Genomic DNA, 22706 nt, shown 5'->3' with positions numbered 1-22706 from the left:
TATAGCGCTTCTGCCCTTAATGGCCCTTTTCCCTCTGTACATGCAAGGCTTGGCTTCTGGGAAGCGCACCACATTGCTCCCGGGGTTCTGCCCCCATCAGCCCCCCCGCAGCCCCCCGGGGAAGGCTCCTGGGTGGAGGAGAGGGGTCTGAGGGCTGACAGGGGCGAGAGACGGTGTGTGATGCTGCCAGCTCCTTCTCTGTTCCGACCAGAGTCCTGAAGGGGGGTGGGAGGGGTGCTCTGGGCAGAGAAGGAAACTGACCTGGGTCAGCTGCATTCTGCTTCCTTTTCGAGTTGGTAACGATTTGGTTTTCATTCATCATCTGCACGTCCTGATCCTCCACCTGGTTACTGTGGGGAGGGAAAAGCCAGAAGGTTCCATCAGGCTCCAGGCCGCGTGTCCCTGCCATCCTTCCTCGTTAGGGCCGGCAGGGGAGGGGAGGTCACGGAGCCGGCTCGGGGCGCACCTGATGGCGGTGTGCTTCTCCTGGTGACAGATGTCCGTGTCCTCGGTGAAGAGGATGGTGTGGTAGGGTACTGTGGGCTCGCACGTGGGCAGGATGCCCCTGACCAGGTGGCCCACCATGGCCAGGATCCCATTGTACACGAGCAAGTCATCCACCAGGAGCTGGACAGACAGAGGAGGGGCTGTGTGGCGTGTGGTCCATCATCGCCCTCGTCCTTCCCACGTGTGACCTCGGGCAAAGTGCATCACTGCTCAGAGCCTCGCCTACTAGGTGCACGGCCCATGTTATGATTTCAAATCTTCACGACGACCAGGAAAGGCGCCTGGATTAGCCCCACATTGCAGATGGGGAAGCTGAGGCTCAAAGGGCTAAAATCTTTCGCCCATGTGGCAGGGCTGGGAGGCAAACTTGGGTCTCTGGTCCCCCAGGGCCCTAGCTCTCCCTACCCCAGAGTCGCCTCCGGCAGGAAGAGCTCCCTACACCAGTACGATTCGAGAAGAAAAGATGAAAGAAAAGCCACTCTTTTTTTCGGGGTGATGATTCAAATCACTCGGAGGTTTTGAATTCACGGTTGGATGGCAAATCTCCCTGCCTCTGAGGACCAGGCACTTGTGTCTAAGGTTGCAGCCGAGAGAAGTAAATCAAACTGCGACAAATGATAATTGCCGGCAGCCTAATTACCAACGAGCATAATTATCTCCAAAAACCCAGCCAGTAAGTACTTACGCCAAACTCCTTCACCCCTCGATGGGGTGTTTTCGCGTAATTCCACAGTTTGATCATTGACACCGTGGTAGGCCGATCGAAAATCACATAAACCCGGTTCACCTGTCAGAGAGAAGAACTAATTAAAACAGGCATGTTTGGGAACAGAGGCACTGGGCTGGGCCCAGGGTGCCAGGCATGGGCTGGGGCGCGAGGGCGGTGGGTGCCCGAGGCAGTGCCAGCCCAGGTAAGCCGCCTGGGCTGCTCGGGGCCGCTGTGCGTGGGGTTCCCGCCACCTTGCTTCTCCTTGCAGCCCATCTTGAGTCAGGTCACGTGTGGCTGCGTTTGCAACAAACCGCTGAGCTGGCTGTTGAAAGGCCTGTTTTCCGGGCCTGGCATGGCCGTCATTTAAATGCCCGCGGAGAACTGGGTGCGCCCTTCCCTTCCCTCCAGGTCAAGTCCAGAAACACAGTCTGGGGCTCCAGGGGCCAAGGGAACGGTCCCCAGCTCCAGAGTCAAGAGGCATTACCTCCGAGCAATCAGCACAGCCTTGACCCCTGTTTGTCCTTTCTCCGAATCATAAATGAAAAGCACAGCCGAGTGGCCCTGAAGGCACTGCTGGGTGATTTTCAGCGGAGATCTCTGAACCTCTGCTGGGGGAGGGGGAGGGAGGTGTCCCGATCCGTGGCAGATCAGCTAGTGAAGTGGGACCCAACAGCCTCCACCAGTTCCTCACCCCCAACAAAGACTTGCAAATATTAGGGGGCCCCTTGCAAGACAGAATAAAGCAGTAAGAATTCAGTGTAGCCACTTCGTTTTGTCCCAGCCCTGGGTCTCAGCCCCAAGAGGACACAGGGGGATGTGGAAAGGGTCAGCCTTCGGCTTGTACCATGGAAATAATAAAGGTCTAGAGAAGGGTCCTCAAACTCAGTTGTCCACAGCGTTCAACTGGATACAAATGTTTGAGTCCAGCTAGAAGAGGGAGAGACGGAGAAACTGCTCTACACCCAAAGGCCTTCATGTGAAAGACGCTGGCAAATGCCTGCTGGCCAAGGTCAAGATGGCAGCAGGCTGGACTGGCCAGGGGGCCACCAGTTTGCAGCCCCAGGTCGGAGCGCTGATAGATCTATATGGTTCCCCTTTGCAGTGGTGGGGCTGAGGGGTTTGGCCTCTTCTCAAGGGAAGCTGATGGACCATTGAAGGGGTGCTGCCCCTTCCTGTGAGGGTTTTGAGAGGAAAATGTACCCCTTATCTTCCCACCCAGTGGTCACAGGGGTAGATGCCCAGCCCCTGCTGCACATCTACCCAGGCATCTGGCCCCGTGACCGAGAGGCTAGGGGGTGCTACCCAACCCGTCCCATCTCCTGGTCTCTCACCTCCCTCTCTACCACTATCGACCAGGCCCAGGTGGGCAAAGGCCCACCCCTAGGTTCGCCATCAGGCCTTGGAGCAAAGAGATAGGCAGGACCAACTGCAGAGTCTGAGACCTGGGAGACTGAGTCAGTTGGTTGGAAGAGCTTACCAGGCAGGTCTGAGGCCAGAGAGAGGGCAAGGTTGGGGTCAAGTGCCCAGCGACATAAAAAGGGAGCAGAAACAGTGAATGTGGAGAGGCTGGGGCTGGGAAGAAGAGGACAGAGTGGACTCTTCAGAGAGAGGCAGGGGCAGAAAAGAGAACCAGAGAGGGATGTCTTGCAGGGATCGACAGATGCCCAAGCCCCCAGGACCGCTGCACTGGGCTCCTGGCCTCAGAGTCCAATGTGGCCCTTCATCTCCCTGGTGTCCCCTTATAATATGCACCCTCAGAGCAAAGGGAAAGAACTCTGGCCAGGAAGAGCCAACCCGTCAGATGTGTTAGCAAAGACCCGAGCCTTCCTGGCGGCCCCTGGGCATTTTGACTTGTTCGAGGTTAACCTGGCCTGGAAGAAAGATGTGTCACTGAGACCAGGGACAGAAAGCCTCCCCATCCACCCCAGGGCTGAGAGCCTCCGGAACCCACCAGGCCAGGCAGGATGGGAGCCAGCCACATGTGTCTGCCGTCATTGGTGTTGTTCACTTGGTCGATGAGCTTGTCGGGGGTCCGGACGTCCCCACACACGCCCTCCAGAGAGTTGACGCTGTCGGGGAAGGCGGCGATATCTGTGGACGCCTCTAAGCTCTCATAACCCAAAGCAGAGTGCTCAGCACCGCGCACCGTGGACCACTCTTGTGGTCGCCAGCCTCCATCACGCTGACGGCGCGGCTCAGGGGACGCCAGGGCGGGTGCGCCTGGCGGGCAGAGCCGCCATCTGCTGCTCTGGGCAGCCAGAGGAGTGACAGCCAAATTAGACATGCTCTGGGGAAAATGAAAGCAAGGAGGCTGAGGGGAGTCGGGGTGAGAGTGGAGGCGTGGCCAGTTTCAAGGAAAGGGGAGGAAAGCAGGCAGAGAGCAGGCTGAAAAAGATGGGTTTCATGGAAGTGCTGGAGGCGGGAAGAAAAACTGTTGCTGTCTCTTTGGAGAGTGGAGGGCAGACTCTGAGAAGGTTTTCCTTTGCGAGGGGATGGACGGGGTCATGGCTGGATTCTGCCTTGGCATGTGACCACCCTACCGAGACTGGAAGGATGTGGGGGGCGGAGCCTGACTCAGCTATTGCTACTCAACGGATGGGCATTAATGCGGACGGAGAGGACATGGTCCCAGCTCTGGCTCTGCCATCCTGACCTGTGAGATCTTGGGCAAGTCATGGGCTATCTCTGGGCTTGTTTCCTCATCTGTAAAATGGGAATAAACATCTCTATGTCCCCGAATTGATGAAGACTTATACATCTAAGGAATCACTAATAACGATCAAAACCACCAAGAATCACTTATCCCAGGTGAGGAGCATGGTGCCATGCCACCAGGGCAAAGCAGAAAAGGATCCAATCAGAACCCAGGGACCCCAAAGAGATGCAAGGGAGGCTTTCGGGTTTGACCTGCTCTGGTAGTTCCCTAACTGGTGCGTCAGGGATCACAGATCAAGAGCCCAGAGGGGTCAGGCAGGTTATATCAAAGGGAAGCAGGACAGCTCAGTGGTCAAGAGCATGGTCTTTGGAGCCAGACTCCCAGCTCACTGGCTGTGTGACCTTGGGTAAGTTACTCAGCCTCTCTGTGCCTCACTTCACAAGATTGTTGTGAGGGCAAATGAGGTACATGGGACAAGCCCTGGCACCGAGTGAGCCCTTGGTGAATATTAACACTATGTTTCTGGGGCCTGGGAGGTAACAGTGGAGGTAGAGGACTGGGATCGACCAGGTGGATGCGCTTGGGGAGAAAGGGCAGCAGACACTCAGGTCCAGCCATCGTCACTACGCAGGACTGTGGCCTCGCACTGCCAACTTCTCAAGAGAAGCTGAAGATTGGGTTGTCATCTGAAACCTCCTGATTTTTAAAAAATATTAGCGACTAACTCAAAACATTTAAAAACTCACTGGGCTAACATTTTGCTAATTCTGGTGTCGGCATTCTGTGAGCAAAGGGCTCCATGGTCAATAAATTCAGGACACACTGGGTTGAACACAATAGAACAGGTTTCTCCCTACAGGCCTTGTCAGAGCCTTTACAACTCCAAAGTGTCTGTGGTTCTCCAAGAGGGGGCTGCAGTTGGTAGCCTCTCCCAAATTCCTGGACCACAGGACTCTGTTTTATGGATGTCTTGGCAGGTGTGCCTGGGAGCTTCTCTCTGCTTTGCAAGGGTCACATCTGACCATAAGCAGAGCCCAGTGGCATTTTTAATTTCCAGGTCTGGTTCCTAAAGGGACACTTCTCTCTACATTTGAGGATTCTGCTTCTTCCCCCGACCCTCCCATGCTCCCTGCAGTCTGGGTGGAGCCCCCCTTCTGCCTAGAAAGGATACTGTTTTCCGACAGAGGGATTTTTTCTCCCCGTTCGTCATACAGCTCCAGGCTGGTAAGACCGATGTAATAGGGGTCACCCCAGCTGGTCAGGAGCTGAAACTGGAAAATGACTGGAGCATGTTATTAAGGAAAAACAGGCTTAATTTTCTGGAGAACAGAGGAAAACAATTACAAAGATAAAAGGGATATGTATTTATATATATATATATATATATGTATGTTTATAGAGATGAACGAGAGAAAAAAATGATTTCTTTTTCCTTTGAGACTGAAGTCAATCAAAATGTATGTGGCATGAAATTTTCTTTAATTTAAACTGTATATGAATGTGTGTATGTGTGTTTTAAGAATTCAAAAGCTTTCTCCAGGCCCCAGGAGGTAAGAGGACAGGCGGGGAGGGTACGCTCCGGGGAGCTGGCAGGATGGGGACGCATCTGTCACAAACTCAGTATTTAGAGCTGAACAGTGACCAGGCCTCAAACTACCTCCTGCCTCAGTTTCCCTGGCTGTAAAATGACACGAACAGAGTGCCTGTTCCCTGCTCCACCCGTTTCAAGCGTGCAGGGCATGAACGGGGAGGGGGGATGCGGGAGCATCACAGCATTGGGGGGATGGGCCCTGGCAGGGTGACCCCCCCCCCACTCCCGCATTGCTGACTGCACCTCACAAAGACAACCGGGCATCCAGCCCTTCCTCAGCTCTGTCCCCCACTGGCTCCCAGCATCCCCAGGAGCAGGCAGGCCGGGAAGCCTGAGAAGTGGTAGGGTGGTCCCCAGGCGATAAAGCCAGAGGGAGAACAGGCTAGTGAGAGAGCCAGGCTGTCTGTGTTCACTAATCCGGTCCTACCCCTTCCCGGCTAGGTGGCCTGGCAAGTTAGTTAACCTCTCTGTGCCTCAGTTTTCTCAGCTGTGAAATGGGGATGCAGTACCCACCTCACGGGGCTAACACAGGAGGTTCATACAGGTGACCTACTGCAAACAGTGCTGGGCGGCAGAAAGGGTCCAGCACATTTGAGCTATGATTCCTTCTCTCTTCACCTCCTCCCTGCTTGGTTCCAAGGAGAGCACCCAGCCCAGTCCCGGGGTCGGTTCCAGCTTCTCTGGCCCCTCCCAGCTACAGTCCTTGGTGCTGCCTCCTGAACCTCAGCCCACCAGGGAGGTGGGGCCTGGAACTCCTCGGTCCCAGCAGCACCCAGTGTTCCCAAGGACCCGGGAACTCTCCCATCCTCCCCTTAGTTTCCCTGCATGGGCTCCAGCTGCCTTGGCTGTGGCCTGGCTGAAACCCAGGGCAGCAGCTGAGGCCCAGACCCCACCTCAGGGCCCGCGAGGAGGCCACAAGGGCCTCGCCCTCTCCCCGGGTTCTGGGCGTAGACCCAGTGCCTGGGATGCGAGGCGGGTGGAGGAGGGAGGATACAGCCACAGGGCATCAGGGGCGCCTCATAGTCCATGCTCGCCCGCTCCAGGCTCTTTGTGTCCAGTCTGAAAAAACACAGAACAGCACCAGGAAGCAGAGGATTGCAGTGGCCCGAGTTGCTGGTCAGTGATCCCCCGGGGAGGCAGTGGGGGAAGGACAGACAAGCTTCTGGAGTTCCCATCTACTGGGGGAGGCTCGTCACCTCCGGTTTGACTCGCATTCCTCAAAACAACCCTGGGAGGTGGGTACTCTCACATCCCTGGGTTGTGGGTGAGGAAACTGGAGCACAGGGAAGTGAAGTCACTTGCTCAAGGTCACACAGCTGGGCAGTGGCAGAAGTGGGATGTGACCTGAGGTTGTCTGGTTCCAGGGTCCACACTCTTAATCACCCCACCCGACTTTAGCCCCTTCATGAACAAGGTAAGTCCACACTGTTCTGAGAGCTGAGTGAGATCCACGATGGGCCGATGGGGTGGAGTGCTGGGATGGGGCAGGCTACCCCAGGCGGTAATCAGGGAAGTGATGTCTGAGCTAAGGAGGAGGCAGCCATGGGAAGAGTCAGAGCTGAGCTTTCCAGGCCGAAGAGCACCCAGAACAAAGGCCCTGAGGTGGGACGGGGCTGGACAGTTGATGTTTGTCCCAGAAAGCAGCCAGACGGGCTGAAGTGTGGGGTGGGATGGGAGGCGGGCAGGGAGAGGAGGCAGGGAGGTGGGGAGAGCCCTGAAGTCTTTGCTTCATGATCTTGAGCAAGCGGCTTCACTCGCCTGGGCCTCAGTTCCCACATCTGTGAAATGGGCCTAACAATCCCTGCTTCAAAGGGTGGTTGGAAGGATTCCCTGAAGGATGACTACAAAGCATCTGGCTCACAGCAGGCACACGGGAGGGAGCCTCTCTCCTCCTCCAGACTCCTCCCTGCAGGGCTTCTCTCCCTGGTCCATGGCCAGTGCCCTCCAGCCCTGGCCTGGTTTTCTTCAGTTTCAAGGGCAGTGTTATAATTAAGTGACTATCCCCAGTATCTGGCCCAAGGAGTGATCCCAGCTACAGTGGAGGGAAACTCATTTTGTTTTGAGAGCTTGGCCTCTGGTACTTGGACATCAGGGGGTTTAAATGAATAAACTTAACGTGGCATTTACAAATTATTATGAGCTTAATGCAGCTGAGATGGGCCAAGCAATCCCAGTGAATCCATGAAATGTTAGGCTGAATTTTTCTCTTTGAATCTTTCTAAATCAGGAATACAGAAACAAGAGGAGGAAGGCCCTTCCCCGAATTGGCCAGCAGACATTTCTGGAATCTAGGCAGGCTTGAGCCTCTCTTCCCAGCAGGAAGCACAACGAAGCATTTAAAATCTCAAGCACTCCAGACTGTGAGAAACGCAAACATCCCCAGACAAGGTGGGTACATCCCCCAGGCTTCCAGAGAGGCTTGGCTAAGCTTTAGAAAACAGCCAAGTTGAAAAGCAATGTGTTTGATCATCATTTCAAAACCCTTTAGGTACATGTTTCGAGCACGATGCAAAGCCAGCGCCCTTGGGCCGGGAGGGACCATTCATGGAGCCGCTCCCCTCACCTCTGGGCTGGTGGGGGCAGCGGGCAGGGCTGCAGGTAGTCCACAAAGAGGATTTCTTGAGCAAAATCAAAGTGGCAGTTGCCCGGCCCCTTCCGGATGAGGAAGCCCTCAGGAGGGGAGACGCACAGGCCATCCAGGGAGACGTGGACGACTTTGGCCTAGCAAACAAAAGAAATAACAAGCCTGAAGGGCAGGAGCCAGTGTGAGGAGGGCGGTGAGCGCTGGCGTGGCTGGTGCTGCTGGCGGCTGGCATGTATGACTGGGGGCCTTCACAGAGCCCCCAGACCTTTCTCCCAGACCAGACCACTTAGCCGGGGTCCCCTTTCCAGTGCCATCCCTACTCTGTGCTGGACGGATAGCAGGGGAGCAGGCAGGAGAGGCCCCAGCCACGGTGGACACGTACAGACCTTCCTCGGTCTACTCAGCTGCAGTGGCCTGAGGAGGTATGACATGGTGGTCAAGGGCATGGACTCAGCTGCTCTGAGATCCACCATGAGTAGTTGTGCAAGTTACTTGACCTCCCTGCCTCAATTTCCTCATCTGTTAAATGAGATCAATGAGGAGCTGATGTATATAAAGTCTCCAGAACAGAACAGTGTCTTGCACAAAATACACACTGGACCAGTGTTAGCCTAGACTGATCCTTCTCCAAACCCTGGCTCATACCTCACCTCCTCTCGTAGCACCTTCCCCTGTGACAGAAGTGGGCCCCTTCCTGATATTCCTTCTCACAGCCCTTGGCTTGTCCTTTTAAGGGCATGTACTCCCTAGCTGTGTCCTCCGTGGTTTCGGGGTCTCCCCTGATTTCAGGTCTCTCCCCTGGCAGAGACCCCAGCCGGATTATCTCTACATCCGCCTCTGGGCCTGGCACACAGTAGGAGTTTGCTGAATTGATTGGATCTGGGCCACCATGGCCCCCTGTTATAGGCCAGATTTTGCCAGCCGGATGGCCAGGATCTGCCAGTAAATGTCAAAGCCTAATGGCAGGATCTGAGGTGGCTCAGCTCTGTTACCCGGGGAACGAGGGTGGTAGGTGAGCAGAGGGGGGCCTAAGCCAGTACCCTCTCTGACTCCACATTTTGGAATCAGGGCTCCTTGGCGCCTCACTCCACCTTCATGGTTAGCAGCCCAGCCAGCTGCTGACCAAACTGGTGGTGGTTCACCCCGGGAGACACACAGGGCTTCTCCGTGAGGAAAGGAAGGGGTCCTGTCCTGGGTCTCATGGATAACAATGTACCCTGGGGCTCTTCACCCTTCAGCATTTAGGGAGCCCCCGTAACTCAGTCAGTCAGTCACAGGGTGCATAAACCTAAACGGTGTAGAGGGGCTGGAAATGGCGACCCCAAAGCTGTCACTACACCTCCACTCTGCTTTCCTCAAGCCTAACTCCTGCCTGGGCCCCAGGGCTGGACCTGTGACTCAGGCCTGGCCAAACAGAGAACTGTCACCCACTGGCCATGTGGTTGGTTTGGGGCGATGGAACTCGACCAGAACAATCAGCGTGGCTCTTGGGGTTTTGCTGGCTTGCTCTGCTAGACTTGGAGCATGCAGGATGCAAGCCCAGAGCTGCCAGGGTTGGCCCGGAGGAGAAAGCCACCTGAAGTGAAGCTGGCAACAGAGCAAAGCAGAGGTCCAGGAAGTCCCTGTCCCTCTTCTAGGGCCACCACCACCTCCTGGGAGCATCTGTGACTTCCCCAGACGCCAGTTCATTGCCTCAGAAGGGGCTTTTATTATCACTTCCATCTTATAGCTAAGGAAACTAGAGTTCAGAGAGGCTAAGCAATTTGCCCAAGGACACACTGGAGGGGTGTGAAGCCCACCTCCTGGAGTGCCAGGCCTGCCTCTAACCTCATGCTAGGGGCTCAGAGCCAGGGTGCCCAGTGGTGCCTTGTGGGGTAGGCATCGGATGCACTTCCCTGGGGAGGGAGGGGCCAGAGTTCCCATTACTCTGCGCCCTGGGATCGCCCTCTCAGATGGCGCTCAGCCCCCCTCCCGTGGTGGCCATTCATCACTGGCACCAAGGCTGGTGGGGGCCCGACCTGGGAAGCAGGGGCTCTGGGCCCAACGTTTCCAGGCGGTAAATACAGGTCGTGGAAGCTCAACTGGAAAGAGGGATTCACTCAAGGGAAGGGAAAGGCCCAGAGGCACGAGTTGAGGCAAAAGAATGTTTCTTTAACACCAATATAGCTGACATTTCATTCGCGCTCGGCCCAAGAGCATGCTTACAAAGACACCAGGGCGGCCTGGGGAGGGTTTGTAAACTGCACGCTCAGAGGAGCCGCGGGGGGGCTGGGGGCTGCTCACTCCGCTGTGATAAACCACCACAGTCTTAAGTCCCTGGACGTATCGAGGACCCAGACCTGGGCTCACAGCATCCTCACAGGCCGGGTCCTGGCTTTGTCAACTTCCGTGGGCCAGAGGCAGGTATCCTCCTCCTCCTCCTCCTTTTACAGACGAGGAAACTGAGGTCCAGGGAAGGCGGGCCACTTGCCAAAGGTCACACAGCTGGTAAGGGTCAGAGGGGGGGATTCAGACGCAGAGCCTTGTGCATTTAGGGCCCTAACTGCATTGTTATATTTTAGGTGACCTTGTCATCATCACTTCCATGTAGTGGGAGGGGACAAATGTCTCATGGTTCATGGTCACACAGGTCAGAAAAGCCCATGAAAGGGGGCACTTCTGATGCTCTTTTCCACATGCCAACAGAGGCCCCTGCTTTTTCACACCCAGAAGGAGAAGAACATAGTGTGGAAATTAAGAGTGTAGGCTCCAAGCTCAGCAGACGGGGACTGGGCCTCTAGCTGTGTGACCTGAGACGAGTGACTGGACCTCTCTGAACCTCAGTTTTCAATACCCTGAAAGATGGGGTAATAACACCTGCCTCCCAGAGGCTGGGATGCGGGTCCAATGCAATGACAAAGGCGCGAGAAGCCCTCAGCCCGGGCTTGGCCCCCAAAGCGCTCAGTGAACAGCAGGGCTGCAACCGACCGCTGTGAGTTGGGGGCTGGGCCTGCTGAGGACCCCTGAACCCCCAGAAGAGACAAGGCGCTGCAGTTCTCCGAGTCTGCCCTGGGCTCTTTAGCCTGCATTTGCTGTTTGCAGAAGAAGGAAACGGCAGCAGCTCTCTCTCCCTGGCTGTAACCTCCCCCAGCTTCATCTGGAAAGTTCTGAAGGATTTATGCTCCTCTCTGGCAGCCACGCCAGCCATTCATCAAGGTGCTGTTTCCCTGACAGTGGACTGAGCGCGGCTGCTGTTGCCCGGCTTACCCCTCGATAGGTATCCTCGGGAGATTTATTGTAGTTCCAGAAGCGCAGGCCTGCGATGCTTTCGGCTCTGTCGAAGTGGATCGTGACCACGTGGTCCAGCCCCGGCAAGAAGGGGATCAGCCACATATGCTCATCCTCCATCGTGATGTTGGCTCCATCGATTAACCTGCACTCAGTGGGGAAGGAGCGGAGAGATCGGGGCAGCCCGGTCTGCTGGGAGAACTCACAGTGTAGGGTCTACACCCACTCCTCTCCCCATGGCAGCCCCTGCCTGGCACGAGCCTGGCTGGATCCGGCTCATTAAGGGGAGGTGAGACTAATTAAGGCAACAGTGAGGAGCCATCTCTCACCTGTGAAGTTAGACAGAATAGGAAAACAAGGGGAAAAATGACAGTCTGTGCTGTTAAAGGTACAGTGAAGCAATCATTAAGGTTTTGAAAACGGGGATGGGGGTGTGTGCTATTTTTTAGGACCCTTCAACCCAGCGATCCCATTTCTAGAATTTATTCCCCCTAAGAAAAATTTATTCAACATGTCAAAAAGCTATCTGCACCAAGATACTACTTACATTAGCAACAAACAAGCAAACCCTAAAAGGTCTCAAAATAGGGAAAAGTTCAGTAAATCTGTACGGTAGTTAAAATGATAATCACAAGGATGATGCAGTAACGGGAAAAGGCAGGCTATGGGATGGCAGGGGCACTGATTTTAATGCTGTAAAATGAGGACAAGGGCCAGGAGAGATTATGCAAAAGTGAAAGATATATTTCTGTCAGAGGGGATGGGGGGGTGACTATTTCTATTTTCCCAAATTTCTATAAAGTGATGTATTGACTCTATGGTACATTTTGAAAGAATTCTATTCCTTCTTTCTTGTGCTGGGGGAGAAAGATACTAAAGCACCAGGGTGAACTTGGCAGCTCCTGGCGTGGGACAAGTACAAGAAGGGGCAGGTGCCTCTGGGGGGAGATGGTCTGGCCTGTAGTCACCCAGCCTGGGTATCCCAGGGCAGCCCGCCACCGCTGGGAGGGAGCCCCCAGCACCCTCATGTTCTAAAAGAGCTTGTCACCACACTGCAGTCCCATCCTGGCCAGTTTCTGGTTCTCCTGCTTGAGACATCCTGCCTCATCCTTCCCAACTCTGCCCAGCACACCTCAGCCCAGACCCCAGCCCTGATCTCACTACCACTGAGAGGCCTGGCCCTGGAGATAGGGGCCCAACTCTCAGCCTCTTGGGCGACCCCCTCCCCTCACCCTCCCATTTTCCTGGTGACTTTGAAGCTGCTGCCCTGGGAGGGACACAGGCTGCTGCCACACTTCCTAGATTTTTTTTTTTTAAACATTCTATTGATTTATTTTGGTGGCGCAGCATGTGGGATCTTAGTTTCCAGACCAGGGATCGAATCCATGCCCCCTGCATTGGGAGCATGGATTCTTAACCACTGGACTGCCAGGGAAGGCCCCACGTTTCCTAGATTTTAAAATAAACTTTATGTTTTTCCTCTTACATTTTGAAGTTTTGGACTTGGAATAAATCTTACAATCGAAGTGTTCATCCAAGGAGGTAATGTTTCTTTTTTTCTCTAAAAGGCTGTTATTAAATTGATGGATGGTGTGTCTTACAATTGCTGGCATCTTAAAACTGAGGAAATTCAGCAATTTAACCCTGGGGTGTTTGTGGAATTAAGCTGACTGAGGTCTAAAGCTAGAGAACCTTCTATTTCCTCCCCAAAGCAATTACCTCTCTGTCCTAGATATGGTGCCACCTCCAAAGCAAAACTACTGCCCAATTCTGAGAGTGGAGAGAACCGATGAAGCGTTTATAGCTGACAGTGAAGGGAGGTCCCTATAGACACCCTCAAGAATATCTAAATGATACTTCCTAGCTCTGTCCACAAAAGAAGCCTAGAAACAAGGATTGACCCAGTAGCAATGAGCATCCCTAGTGGCTAGATTATGGTCTCTAAATACCATTTTCCACTAGAAGGAACCTGGGCTTCTTGGAGAAATAGCTGATTCCATGCCTGGGACAATACACATAAAAGAGGAACCTGGACTACCTTGTCACATCAGAAAGCAAGGCAGCTATCAGAGACTACTATTTTACAAAAGGATTTGGGAGGTCCCAATGTCCAAAGAGGAATCAATTTGAGCATCAATAGGATAAAAACCGTAATAGATTGAAACCCTTCAAACACAGTAGGTTTAAATCCATGAGTTTATGGTAGTCAAAGGCAAACAAATGTTTTAAAGGATGCTAGAGAAACAATTTGCTCTTTTGAAAACTGAAAAATAAAGGGAAAGAATCAAACATTTAGGTTGTCTTTCCTGTTTGAATTGTACCTCAAAGTAACCAAATAATTGAGGGAAATTTTCCCTTTATTGACAAAAAAAGAGTGATAGGATCAGTGTATCACTGTTTCACAACCCCTAATAGAGCAATAGATCTAACCACTAAGTATTGGCTGCCAACATCACAGAAAGCCTGACAACCAGATATTCCATGAGTCCTGAAGGGAATACACAGTGACATCCACACCCTGATGGTTATGTCTTGCCCTAATGGTCAAACCTCAATCTGATCAGGCCTCTAGATCTGGTGAACAATTTACAAGAAATACAGGGGCCTGAAGAACAGGCTAAACAATACCATAGCGATGCAGCCAGTAAAATCCAGACTCAACAGGGCAAAAACCCTGGTTTCTTCAACAGATAATTTATAAGGAAAAAAAGAAGAAAGATGGAAGGGAACCTAGAGATTATGAGAGGCTTAAGAGAAATATCAACCTACAAAGGAACTTACTTAACAAAACAGAAATAGACTCACAGTCATAGAAAACAAACTTATGGTTACCAAAGTGGAAAGATGCAGGGGAGGGATAAATTAGGAGTTTGGGATTAAAATATACACACTACTATATATAAAATAGACAACCAACAAGGACCCACTGTGTAGCACAGGGAACTCTACTCAATATTTTGTAATAACCTGTAATGGAAAAGAATCTAAAAAAGGAATATGAATATATAGATATATATATCTGAATCACTTTGCTGCTTACCCTAAACTAACACAACATTGTAAATCAACTATATTTCAATAAAATTTTTTAAATAAATAAATAAATACAATTTTAAAATTAAAAAAAAAAATTATTTTCTGGCCGCGCCACTCGGTTTGCGGGATCCCAGTTCCCCGACCAGGGATCGAACCCGGGCCCTCTGCAGTGGAATTGTGGAGTCCTAACCACTGGACTACCAGGGAATTCCCAAAAAATTTTTTTAAAACGAGGCATAACAACCAATCACAATGTATGGACCTTACCTGGATGTCAATTCAAGGAACAAACTTATAAAAGGGGGAAAAAGATGGTCAGGGAAATAGAAACAGGGAAAGATGGCCAGGGAAATAGAAACAGGGAAAAAGATGGTCAGGGAAATAGAAACAGGGAAAAAGATGGTCAGGGAAATAGAAACAGGGAAAGATGGTCAGGGAAATAGAAATTACTGGATATCTAGTAATTTAAGAAATGACTGTTAATTATTTAGCTGGAATAATGGTACTCAGATTATGTTTAAGTCCTTATTGTTTAGAGCTACATACTGAAATATGTAGAGATGAAATGCTATCAGGCCTGGGATTTGCTGCAACACAATCTGGGTAGAAGGTGGCTGTGGATGAACAAGCAGGGCCAGCCATGAGCTGATCACCTTTCCAGTCAGCAGCGGGGACCACAGTGTGCAGGAGTGTGACTCGCCAAGATGGCCCGCGAGCAGGCAATGACAGCAGGCTGTGAGGGCCGCGGCTAAGGGGCACCTTAGAGGAAAGCAGGTAGGAGCCCACCATGGACCCCACACACGCTCTGGGCCAGGGACGGGTCGCAGCTGTGATGTGGCAATCCCCCTCCCGCCGTCCAGACATGGGAATTATTGTCCCCATTCTATTGATAAGGAAACTGAGGCATAACTTAGTGGTTAAATGTATGGGTGTTGGTCTCCCATGGACCCGTGTTCAAATCATGACTCTGCCACTCAACTAGTGTGGGTGACAGTTTTAACCTCTCTGTACCTCAGTTTCTTCATCTGTAGAGTGTGGGCCTCTTAGGGCTGTTTGAGGTTTAAATGAATGAATATCTGTAACCTGCTTAGCATGGTCCAGTGTCTGGCATTTAATAAATGCTCAAAAAATGGCAGTTATAATTTCCGTTATTATTATTATTATCACGACTATTATTATTGGAGAGGTTAAGAAACTAGCTGGTAAGGGGCAGAGACAGGATTTGAACTCTCATCCCTCTGACTCCCCTAGACTCTTCTTGTTTGCACCTCCAGGCAGGGCCTAAGCCTGACAGCTGTCCTGATTCAGGAGGGCCAAGTGCCAGTCTGCAGGTTCTGGGGCCCCGTGGATCAATGCTATATTCAGGCTTGTGTTCTCTTATTGACTTGACCCAACCTGGGCTTATGAATCTGACAAATGCAGAGGAAAGTGCAGCTGTAGCCACCTGTGGAGACTTCCTCAGCCATCACCTCTGACCTCAGGGAGGGGAAAGCTTTCAGCCCCCGAGAGGTGGGGTCCCTCATGCCTAAACACCGAGCTAAAGGCTTACCAAGCAGCCACCATGTGCGAGGCCCATGCTAAGCACCGTGAAGAAAACACAAAGCACACCTGGGTCTGGAAGCAGGAGAGCCTGGCTTCCAATCCTGCCTACCTCTTCCAGTTGTGTGGCCCTTTCCTGGGCCTCAGTTTCCCTTGAGTATAAAATGGGCAGACCCCAGACCTCACGGGGTGGCTGGGAGAAGGTGGAATAGGAGATGCCGGTTGATGGTTGAGTCTGAAACCTACGATACAGATCAGGTCCCCGAACCCCTGCTGTCATGAGCCTTGCGCTTCTTACAGACACTCACTTGTCCAGGGTCCGGGAGTCGCTGGTGTACTCAGGAAGGTCATTTAAGTCTCTGGGGGAGGCAGAGATCTGGTGCAGGTTGATGGGCAGTGCCTGGCCGTCCTTGCCCACCACTTCCAGGCCTGTGAGCCCCAGGTAATGCAGGTCTCCCCAGGAGGCGGTGAAATTCAGCTGGAGGCCTGCAGCAGGAAGAAAAGTGTCCCGTGAACATCAGAGGTTCCAGAGGAGGTACCCAAGAGGGAGAGAGGAAGAGGAGTGATCTTCAGCCTCTGCATTCTACCAACTGGAAAGCCCAGACTTCAATGAAAGGGCCTTCAGAGTGGGCTCTGCACCTTTCCTCTCGGTGGCCCTTGGGCCTGGGTCACCGTTGATGCTCAGGAAATGTCTGCAGGATGAGTGCGCCGGTGTGGTTTAAACTTGCACACAGCCCTGGGTCTTTTCTCCACTTATCAATCACGTTGCCCACCCCATGCTTAACACCATAGCGTGGCTTCCCATGCTGCTTGGCCATCAGGCTTCGTCATCTGGCTTCTGCCTACTTCTCTAACCTCATCTTGCACCCAAAATCCCTTGCTCCACTCAGACTGTCTTTCAGTCCCTCATATTCACATTCCCCTCTCCCACCACAGGGCCTTTGCACATGCTGTTCTCTCCCTCCTGAACTCACATGGCCTAGGCTAACTTGTGCTCATCCTTCAGATCCCAGCTACTTCCTCAGGGAAGCCCTCCCAACTTCTTTGACCACATCAAGCCTCCACTCGCAGCCTGCCATGTCACTGTGAACTTCCCCTTGCATGCTCTGGTCACCACTGTGATCTTGTGATCATTTGGTAAATACCCATTTGCCCTGAGGGCAGAAATCCCATCTGTTTTGCTAGCTCACTGTGCCCCCAGAGCTTGGCACAGTACCTGCCACACAGTAGGAGCTCAGTACAGATGGAATGATTAAACAAGTAGCTAAATAGAGGAGGCTGCAGCAGTGAGCCACAGCGTTGGAAATGGACATTTTATGCAAATTGGCTGCTACCATGAGGATTCAAGGTAAAGGATTCAAGGTAAAGGAAGTGACCCATGGTGACACTCCCATGCTCTTGCCCTTGTTCCACCCCTTCTCCATCAGGGAGCATTTAGGAGTGAACTTCTGGGCAAAACTGCCCAGGTGAGTCATTCATTTGCCCAGAAAGTGCAAAGCCGATGAATCTCTATCCAATATCTGGCTGGAGTTTCTCTTTCCTTAATGGTCTCCCGTTACAGCAGGACCAGGACCAAGCCCCATGAACTCTTCTACCCTTGGAGAACTGGGGGCCTACTTTAGCACTCTTCTGGGTGGCTGTGTTCCAAAGAGTCACACTCGTTGCAACTTTCACAGAATGCCAGCACCGTAGCACTGGAAGAAGGAAGCCTGGATTCACGCAGCTCCACCCATTTCAGCTCAGGGAGGTTGCAGACGTCCTTGTGGCTGGAAGGGAGGCCAAGCCACGTGACCTCCCTGGAGCGTGGCTTCCTCTCCTACGCCCCTGTCGTTTCCAACATACATTTTGTAACTTGGTCTCAGATCCCTCTGCCCTCCATGGTGCCAAGGTAACTCTGAGCATCTTGGGGGCACATGAAACAGATGTGTGACCAGCGTGGTCCTGGGCACATCATAGCTTCTCACAGCACCAGAAGCCTGCAAAATGGCCACAAATTCCTCCCACCGAGTCCTTGCCTCTTTGCAATGTGATTTTGCCGCTTCTCCCATCCAGACGTGGAGTCTATTTCTTCACTTCCTGAATCTGGGCCATGTGATTTGCTTTGGCCAATGGGACAGAAGCAAAAGTGAAGCACGCAGAGGCTGTAAAGCGCATGTATACAGGGGTTTGGCCTCTCTTTCCACACCTGGAGTCTTGCCATGTGAAGGAGCCAGGCTAGCCTCCCAATTGCAGGCCATGTGGGTGAAGACATCCTAGGTCATTCAGCTGCCAGCCCATCTGCCAGCTGACTAGACACATGAGCAGGGCCAGCAGAGGCCAGCCCGGCTCAGATGCAAAGGAATGCCCAGCTAAGCCACTGAATTATGATAAATCACAATTAATGGTGGTTATATTAAGCTGCTATATTTGGGGTTGGTTTGTTTCACAGCAGAAGCTAACTGATGCATTCCTTCTCATGATGAGTCTATGTTCCATTATCATCTCCTCAGAGAGGCCCTGCCAGCCACCTGAACTCAAATAGCACCTTCTCCCATCACTCTCAAAACCCTTCCTCTGCTTTATTTTTTGTCACCTGACAAGATGTTCTACATTGATTTGCTTATTTGTTTTCGTCAGTCTTTCCCACTAAGATGGAAGCTCCCTGAGGGCAGGGGCTCTGTTAGCTGTGTTCACTGTTGTTATCTCCAGAGCCTAGAATAGTGCCTGAAAACAGATGGTCCATTAAGGCTTTTTTTAAAAAAATAAATGATTGATTGAAGAGTATGTGTTTAGTAGATACGTGGAGGTAAATGAATCAAAATACAATCATTTGAGTTTCACCAGAATCACAGTCAATGGTAAACATATTGCTACTATGGTACCAAGCCCTGTTCTTGGCACTGGAGATTCAGGGGTAAATACATAGCAAAATCTCTCTAGGAGCTTCCACTGCAGTGAAGACAGACAATGAACACACACCAAAAAAATAATCTGATAGTTCCATAGAGTGATGAATACCATGAAAAAAATGAAAGAGATAAGACAGGGACTAACTAAGCAGGAATAGGGCTGGCCACGGAGGGCCTTTCTGAGGAGGTGACATTTGAGCTGAGAGCTGGGTGATAAGAAGGAGGCCGCCATTCTGTAGCATTTCTGGAAGAACATTCTAGGCTGAGAGGGCAGGAAGGGCAAAGGCCCTGGGACGGGAACATATTTGATCTGTGGTTGGAACCAAGTGACTGAGGTAGAAGGTGGAAGAAAATGAGGTCAGAAGGTTAGATGGAGGCCAGATCATGTCACGAAGTCTGGATTTTCTTCTCTGCAGTGGGCAGCTAGGGAGGCTTAGATGTGGAAGCCGAGAAGTGGCATGATCGGACCCGTGTCTTGGAAAGCGCACTGGGGTTGGACTCCATAGGGAGGCCAGGGAGGAGGCAATTGGGATACCTGTGGCCGGGACAAAGGCGGTAGTGGTGAAAACGGGGGCAAAGTGGACAGATTCAGGACCTGTTTTGGAGACAGCCTTGCCAGGGCTCTCAATGGCCTGTATGGAATTAATGAAGAGAGAAAATGTTTCTGACCCAAGGGACAGAGTAGCTGTGGGTACCATTCCTGAGATGGAGGCGGCCTGGAGGTGGAGGAGGGAGTGGATTTAGATCAGGGGGATCCCTGTGAGGGAGAAATGCCACCTCCCCCTCGAAACAAGAGGCAGCACTCCAGACGCTCCCAAGCCTGCCACCCCTTTGTTTGCCTGGCAAGATGCACTGTGATGCCATCTAATCGAGGCTGCTCTGAAAGTGATGACTCTCCTTTTGGAGCTGATATCTGTGTTCCATATTCATTTTCCTCTGGTGTATCAATTAGTATTTATATAAATGGAAATTAATTTTGTTATTTCTCTCCCATGTTTCAACTCTCTCAGCTCCTTTCCTATTCATTACCACTGATATTTGCAAAACTTCCAAAATTAGTGTCATCTGCAAATTAGCAAGTCATATATCCCCGTTCAAAACATTAATAGGATTGGCCGTATTTACCAACCCCAACGCATCCCCCCTGGGTCACTTTATCAAAGCTCTCTTCATTTGCACAGGCTGGGAAAGTAGGGTTAGGATTTGGGATATAATGAGGAAAAAGCCAAAGGTTCAGAGAAGAGAGATTCGGAAATCACAGGCCTCAAAACAGGCAGAGGGTCCTTGATCAGGAGGTTCTTCTGCCTTCCTGCTGAGTAGAGACGCAGAGAAATTACACTTTCCTTGCAGCAAAAAGGTCTGGGAGTGCTACACCAGGGCAAAACTCCCAAAGGCACTGAAATAACATTTCTGAGAAAGGTCAGAAGCCGGTTCAGTGGGACAGACATTTACAGACAGCATCTTTGGGGAAATCATCAGATGCAGCATCTTTGGGGAAATCATCAGATGAAGAGGACAGTGGCTGCTTCTGGCCTTCCTTCCTTCCTTCCTTCCTTCCTTCCTTCCTTCCTTCCTCCCTCCCTCCCTTCCTCTGGTTATGGCACTCTAACCTCCTCTGAAGCACTGTATGGGAGGCTGACTCCTCACCCTTGGCTCCGAAGATGGGCTTCTGACCCAGGCCGGGCCAATCCGTGTTTTCCATCACACCCCACTCCTTCCCCGCCAAGGTGAGCCACGGTGATTATTAGTTAAGGATGGGCACGTGACCTGAGCCAGGTGAGGAGACAATTCTGGGACAACTGTTGGACTTATTGGGAAACAGAAGTTCTTTTACCTGGGATTACCGGGTAGAGCTTCTAGGAGCTCCCATGTGGACAGAGTCTGAATGGGAGACTGACAAGAGAGTGAGAAACAGGGCAGAGAGATGCAGGGAGATGCCAAGGCTTGAGGACGTCATTTGCACACCTGGATCCAGCAGTACGGGGAAACTAGCAACGCCTGATCTTTTCAATTGCATAAGCTAAGGAATTCTCTTTTTTGCTTAACTCAATTGGAATTCAAGTTCCATTGTTCCCCCCCCCCTGCCCCCCAGGATCCTGACCAACCTAGGGGAGTCCAGACTAAACAAGAAATGACTGCTGTCTTCCAGGACCTTACAGCTCTGTGGGGATGCTGACTCTTCCCAAAGACCTCTGAGGTCAGGCAGCCTCTCAGGGAGTGTGTTGAGTGGTGAGGACCTAGGCTTTGAATTCAGATATGCTTGGTCCCGTTCTTGGCCTTGTACTAGCTGTGTGACTTTGGGTGGCTTTCTCAATTTCTCGGAGCCTCAGTTTCCTAATCTAATCTGAAAAATGGGGAGAATAAGAGCTGTGAGTGAGATAAGGGAGGGAAAGCCCCAGCACAGTGTCTGAATGGGATACACAACCAAGCCTCAAACCAGGCTCTTGACTACATTAGGTTGGCTTTTAAATTACTCGGTTGTCCCAAAGTCCCAAAGTAATTGAGAGAGAGTTCTGGAAAGTAAGGGGCTGTGAGGATTCAAAGGAAGACTTCGTCTTTTCGAAGAGGTAATTTGTCCTTGTGGAGTGAGGGAGGGAGAGCTGAATTCTCAGTGGGCACCGTGGGGAAGGCTTCTGGGGATGGGATGGGATTACAGCAAGGCCTTAAGAAGGCGGAGTGGAGGACAGTGTGGGGCACCGCCCAGATCCCACCTCCCATCCCCAGGGCTGAAGGGCTCATCCCTCCAGTGGCTGGGAGTGCTGACGGCTGACAGCTCACAGCTGAGTCCCCCCACTTGTGACTAACCTTGGCTTTGCCCCTCCCCAGCCCATATCCAGTGACATGTTAACACAGGAGTGTAAAGGCCCAGCCCCCTTACTCAACTCAGGGACAACTTCCAGGGGACTTTGCAGCTCCCTGTGGAGCTGGCAGAGGCCTTGGTGTGACTGCCCTGTGGCCCAGTTCTCCCTCTGCCCAGCCCTGCTTCCTGCCCTCCCCCAAAAGCATGCCCCAGTAAACTCCATCTCAGAGGCTGCTTCTTGGGAACCCAATCGACAGTCGACATCTTTTCAATGGGCAGGGATGGAGAGCGAGGGAACAGAAGCCTGCAGGGGGAGGCTGGGGCGGGGAGGAGCGGAGCAAGGAGGGGGCTAAACTCTGACACATTCTGGCTTCGGCTTCGTTCTGGAGATGATGGTGGGGATGTGGGGAGGGGGCGTGACAATGGCACGTCTCTTCTTTTCAGAAGATAACTGGAGGCAGATGACAGGCACAAGGGGGCAAGAAAGAGCAGGAGGGGGACTTCCCTGGTGGCGCAGTGGTTAAGAATCCGCCTGCCAATGCAGGGGACACGGGTTCGAGCCCTGGTCCAGGAAGATCCCACATGCCGCAGAGCAGCTAAGCCCGTGCGCCACAACTACTGAGCCCGCGTGCCTAGAGCCCGTGCTCCGCAACAAGAGAAGCCACCGCAATGAGAAGCCCGCACACGGCAACGAAGAGTAGTCCCTGCTCGCCGCAATTAGAGAAAGCCCGCGCACAGCAAAGAAGACCCAACGCAGCCAAAAATTAAAAAATTAAAAAATTTAAAAAAAAAGAAAGAGCAGGAGGGGAGGCCGCAGCGAGCAAGTCCGCAGAGCCTTGTGAACAGGGAACCAGTGGGAGAGATCACAGCGCTACGCTGGGCCTGAGGATTCCCTGGGATGCAGGCAGAGGTGCTGGTGGGAAGTACGTGGAGTAAGAGAGGAACTGGCTGGAAGGGCACACAGGCAGAGGAGACAGAAGAACAGACACAGCGAAACCCAGACGGGATCTGCTCAGAGGCCACCAACCAGCAGCCGGCTGGCCGAACACACGTGTTTTGTTTGGCTCATAGGGCGTTTTAAAATACTGTAGAATTAGTCACCAACATTGAAAAATCTGGAGATTTCATG

The 22706-nt window shown here is 52.1% G+C and overlaps 1 protein-coding gene across 7 annotated transcripts in view; it reads right to left on the bottom strand.

Moving 5' to 3' along the window:
• KATNIP (katanin interacting protein) overlaps window positions 1-22706 on the bottom strand; it is a 193476-nt gene that overhangs the window by 2159 nt on the left and 168611 nt on the right. For 2 of the 7 annotated variants that reach the window (XM_061209061.1, XM_061209062.1), the window contains exons 19-27: window positions 16198-16375; window positions 11294-11459; window positions 8027-8184; window positions 6458-6522; window positions 5044-5154; window positions 3168-3307; window positions 1193-1294; window positions 467-627; window positions 262-350 (exon numbers count right to left, since the gene is read on the bottom strand). In XM_061209061.1, the coding sequence (XP_061065044.1) occupies window positions 262-350; window positions 467-627; window positions 1193-1294; window positions 3168-3307; window positions 5044-5154; window positions 6458-6522; window positions 8027-8184; window positions 11294-11459; window positions 16198-16375 (1170 nt within the window). Of the gene's footprint in view, window positions 1-261; window positions 351-466; window positions 628-1192; window positions 1295-3167; window positions 3504-5043; window positions 5155-6432; window positions 6523-8026; window positions 8185-11293; window positions 11460-16197; window positions 16376-22706 lie in introns of those variants that run through there. The other 5 variants (XR_009703334.1, XM_061209063.1, XM_061209064.1 and 2 more) reach the window with 5 other exon arrangements.

This window comes from Eubalaena glacialis, chromosome 13 (assembly GCF_028564815.1).
Source record: "Eubalaena glacialis isolate mEubGla1 chromosome 13, mEubGla1.1.hap2.+ XY, whole genome shotgun sequence".
Taxonomy (NCBI): Eukaryota; Metazoa; Chordata; class Mammalia; order Artiodactyla; family Balaenidae; genus Eubalaena; species Eubalaena glacialis.
The sequence above is the reverse complement of the archived record's forward strand: the minus strand, read 5'-3'. Positions and strand labels throughout refer to the sequence as shown.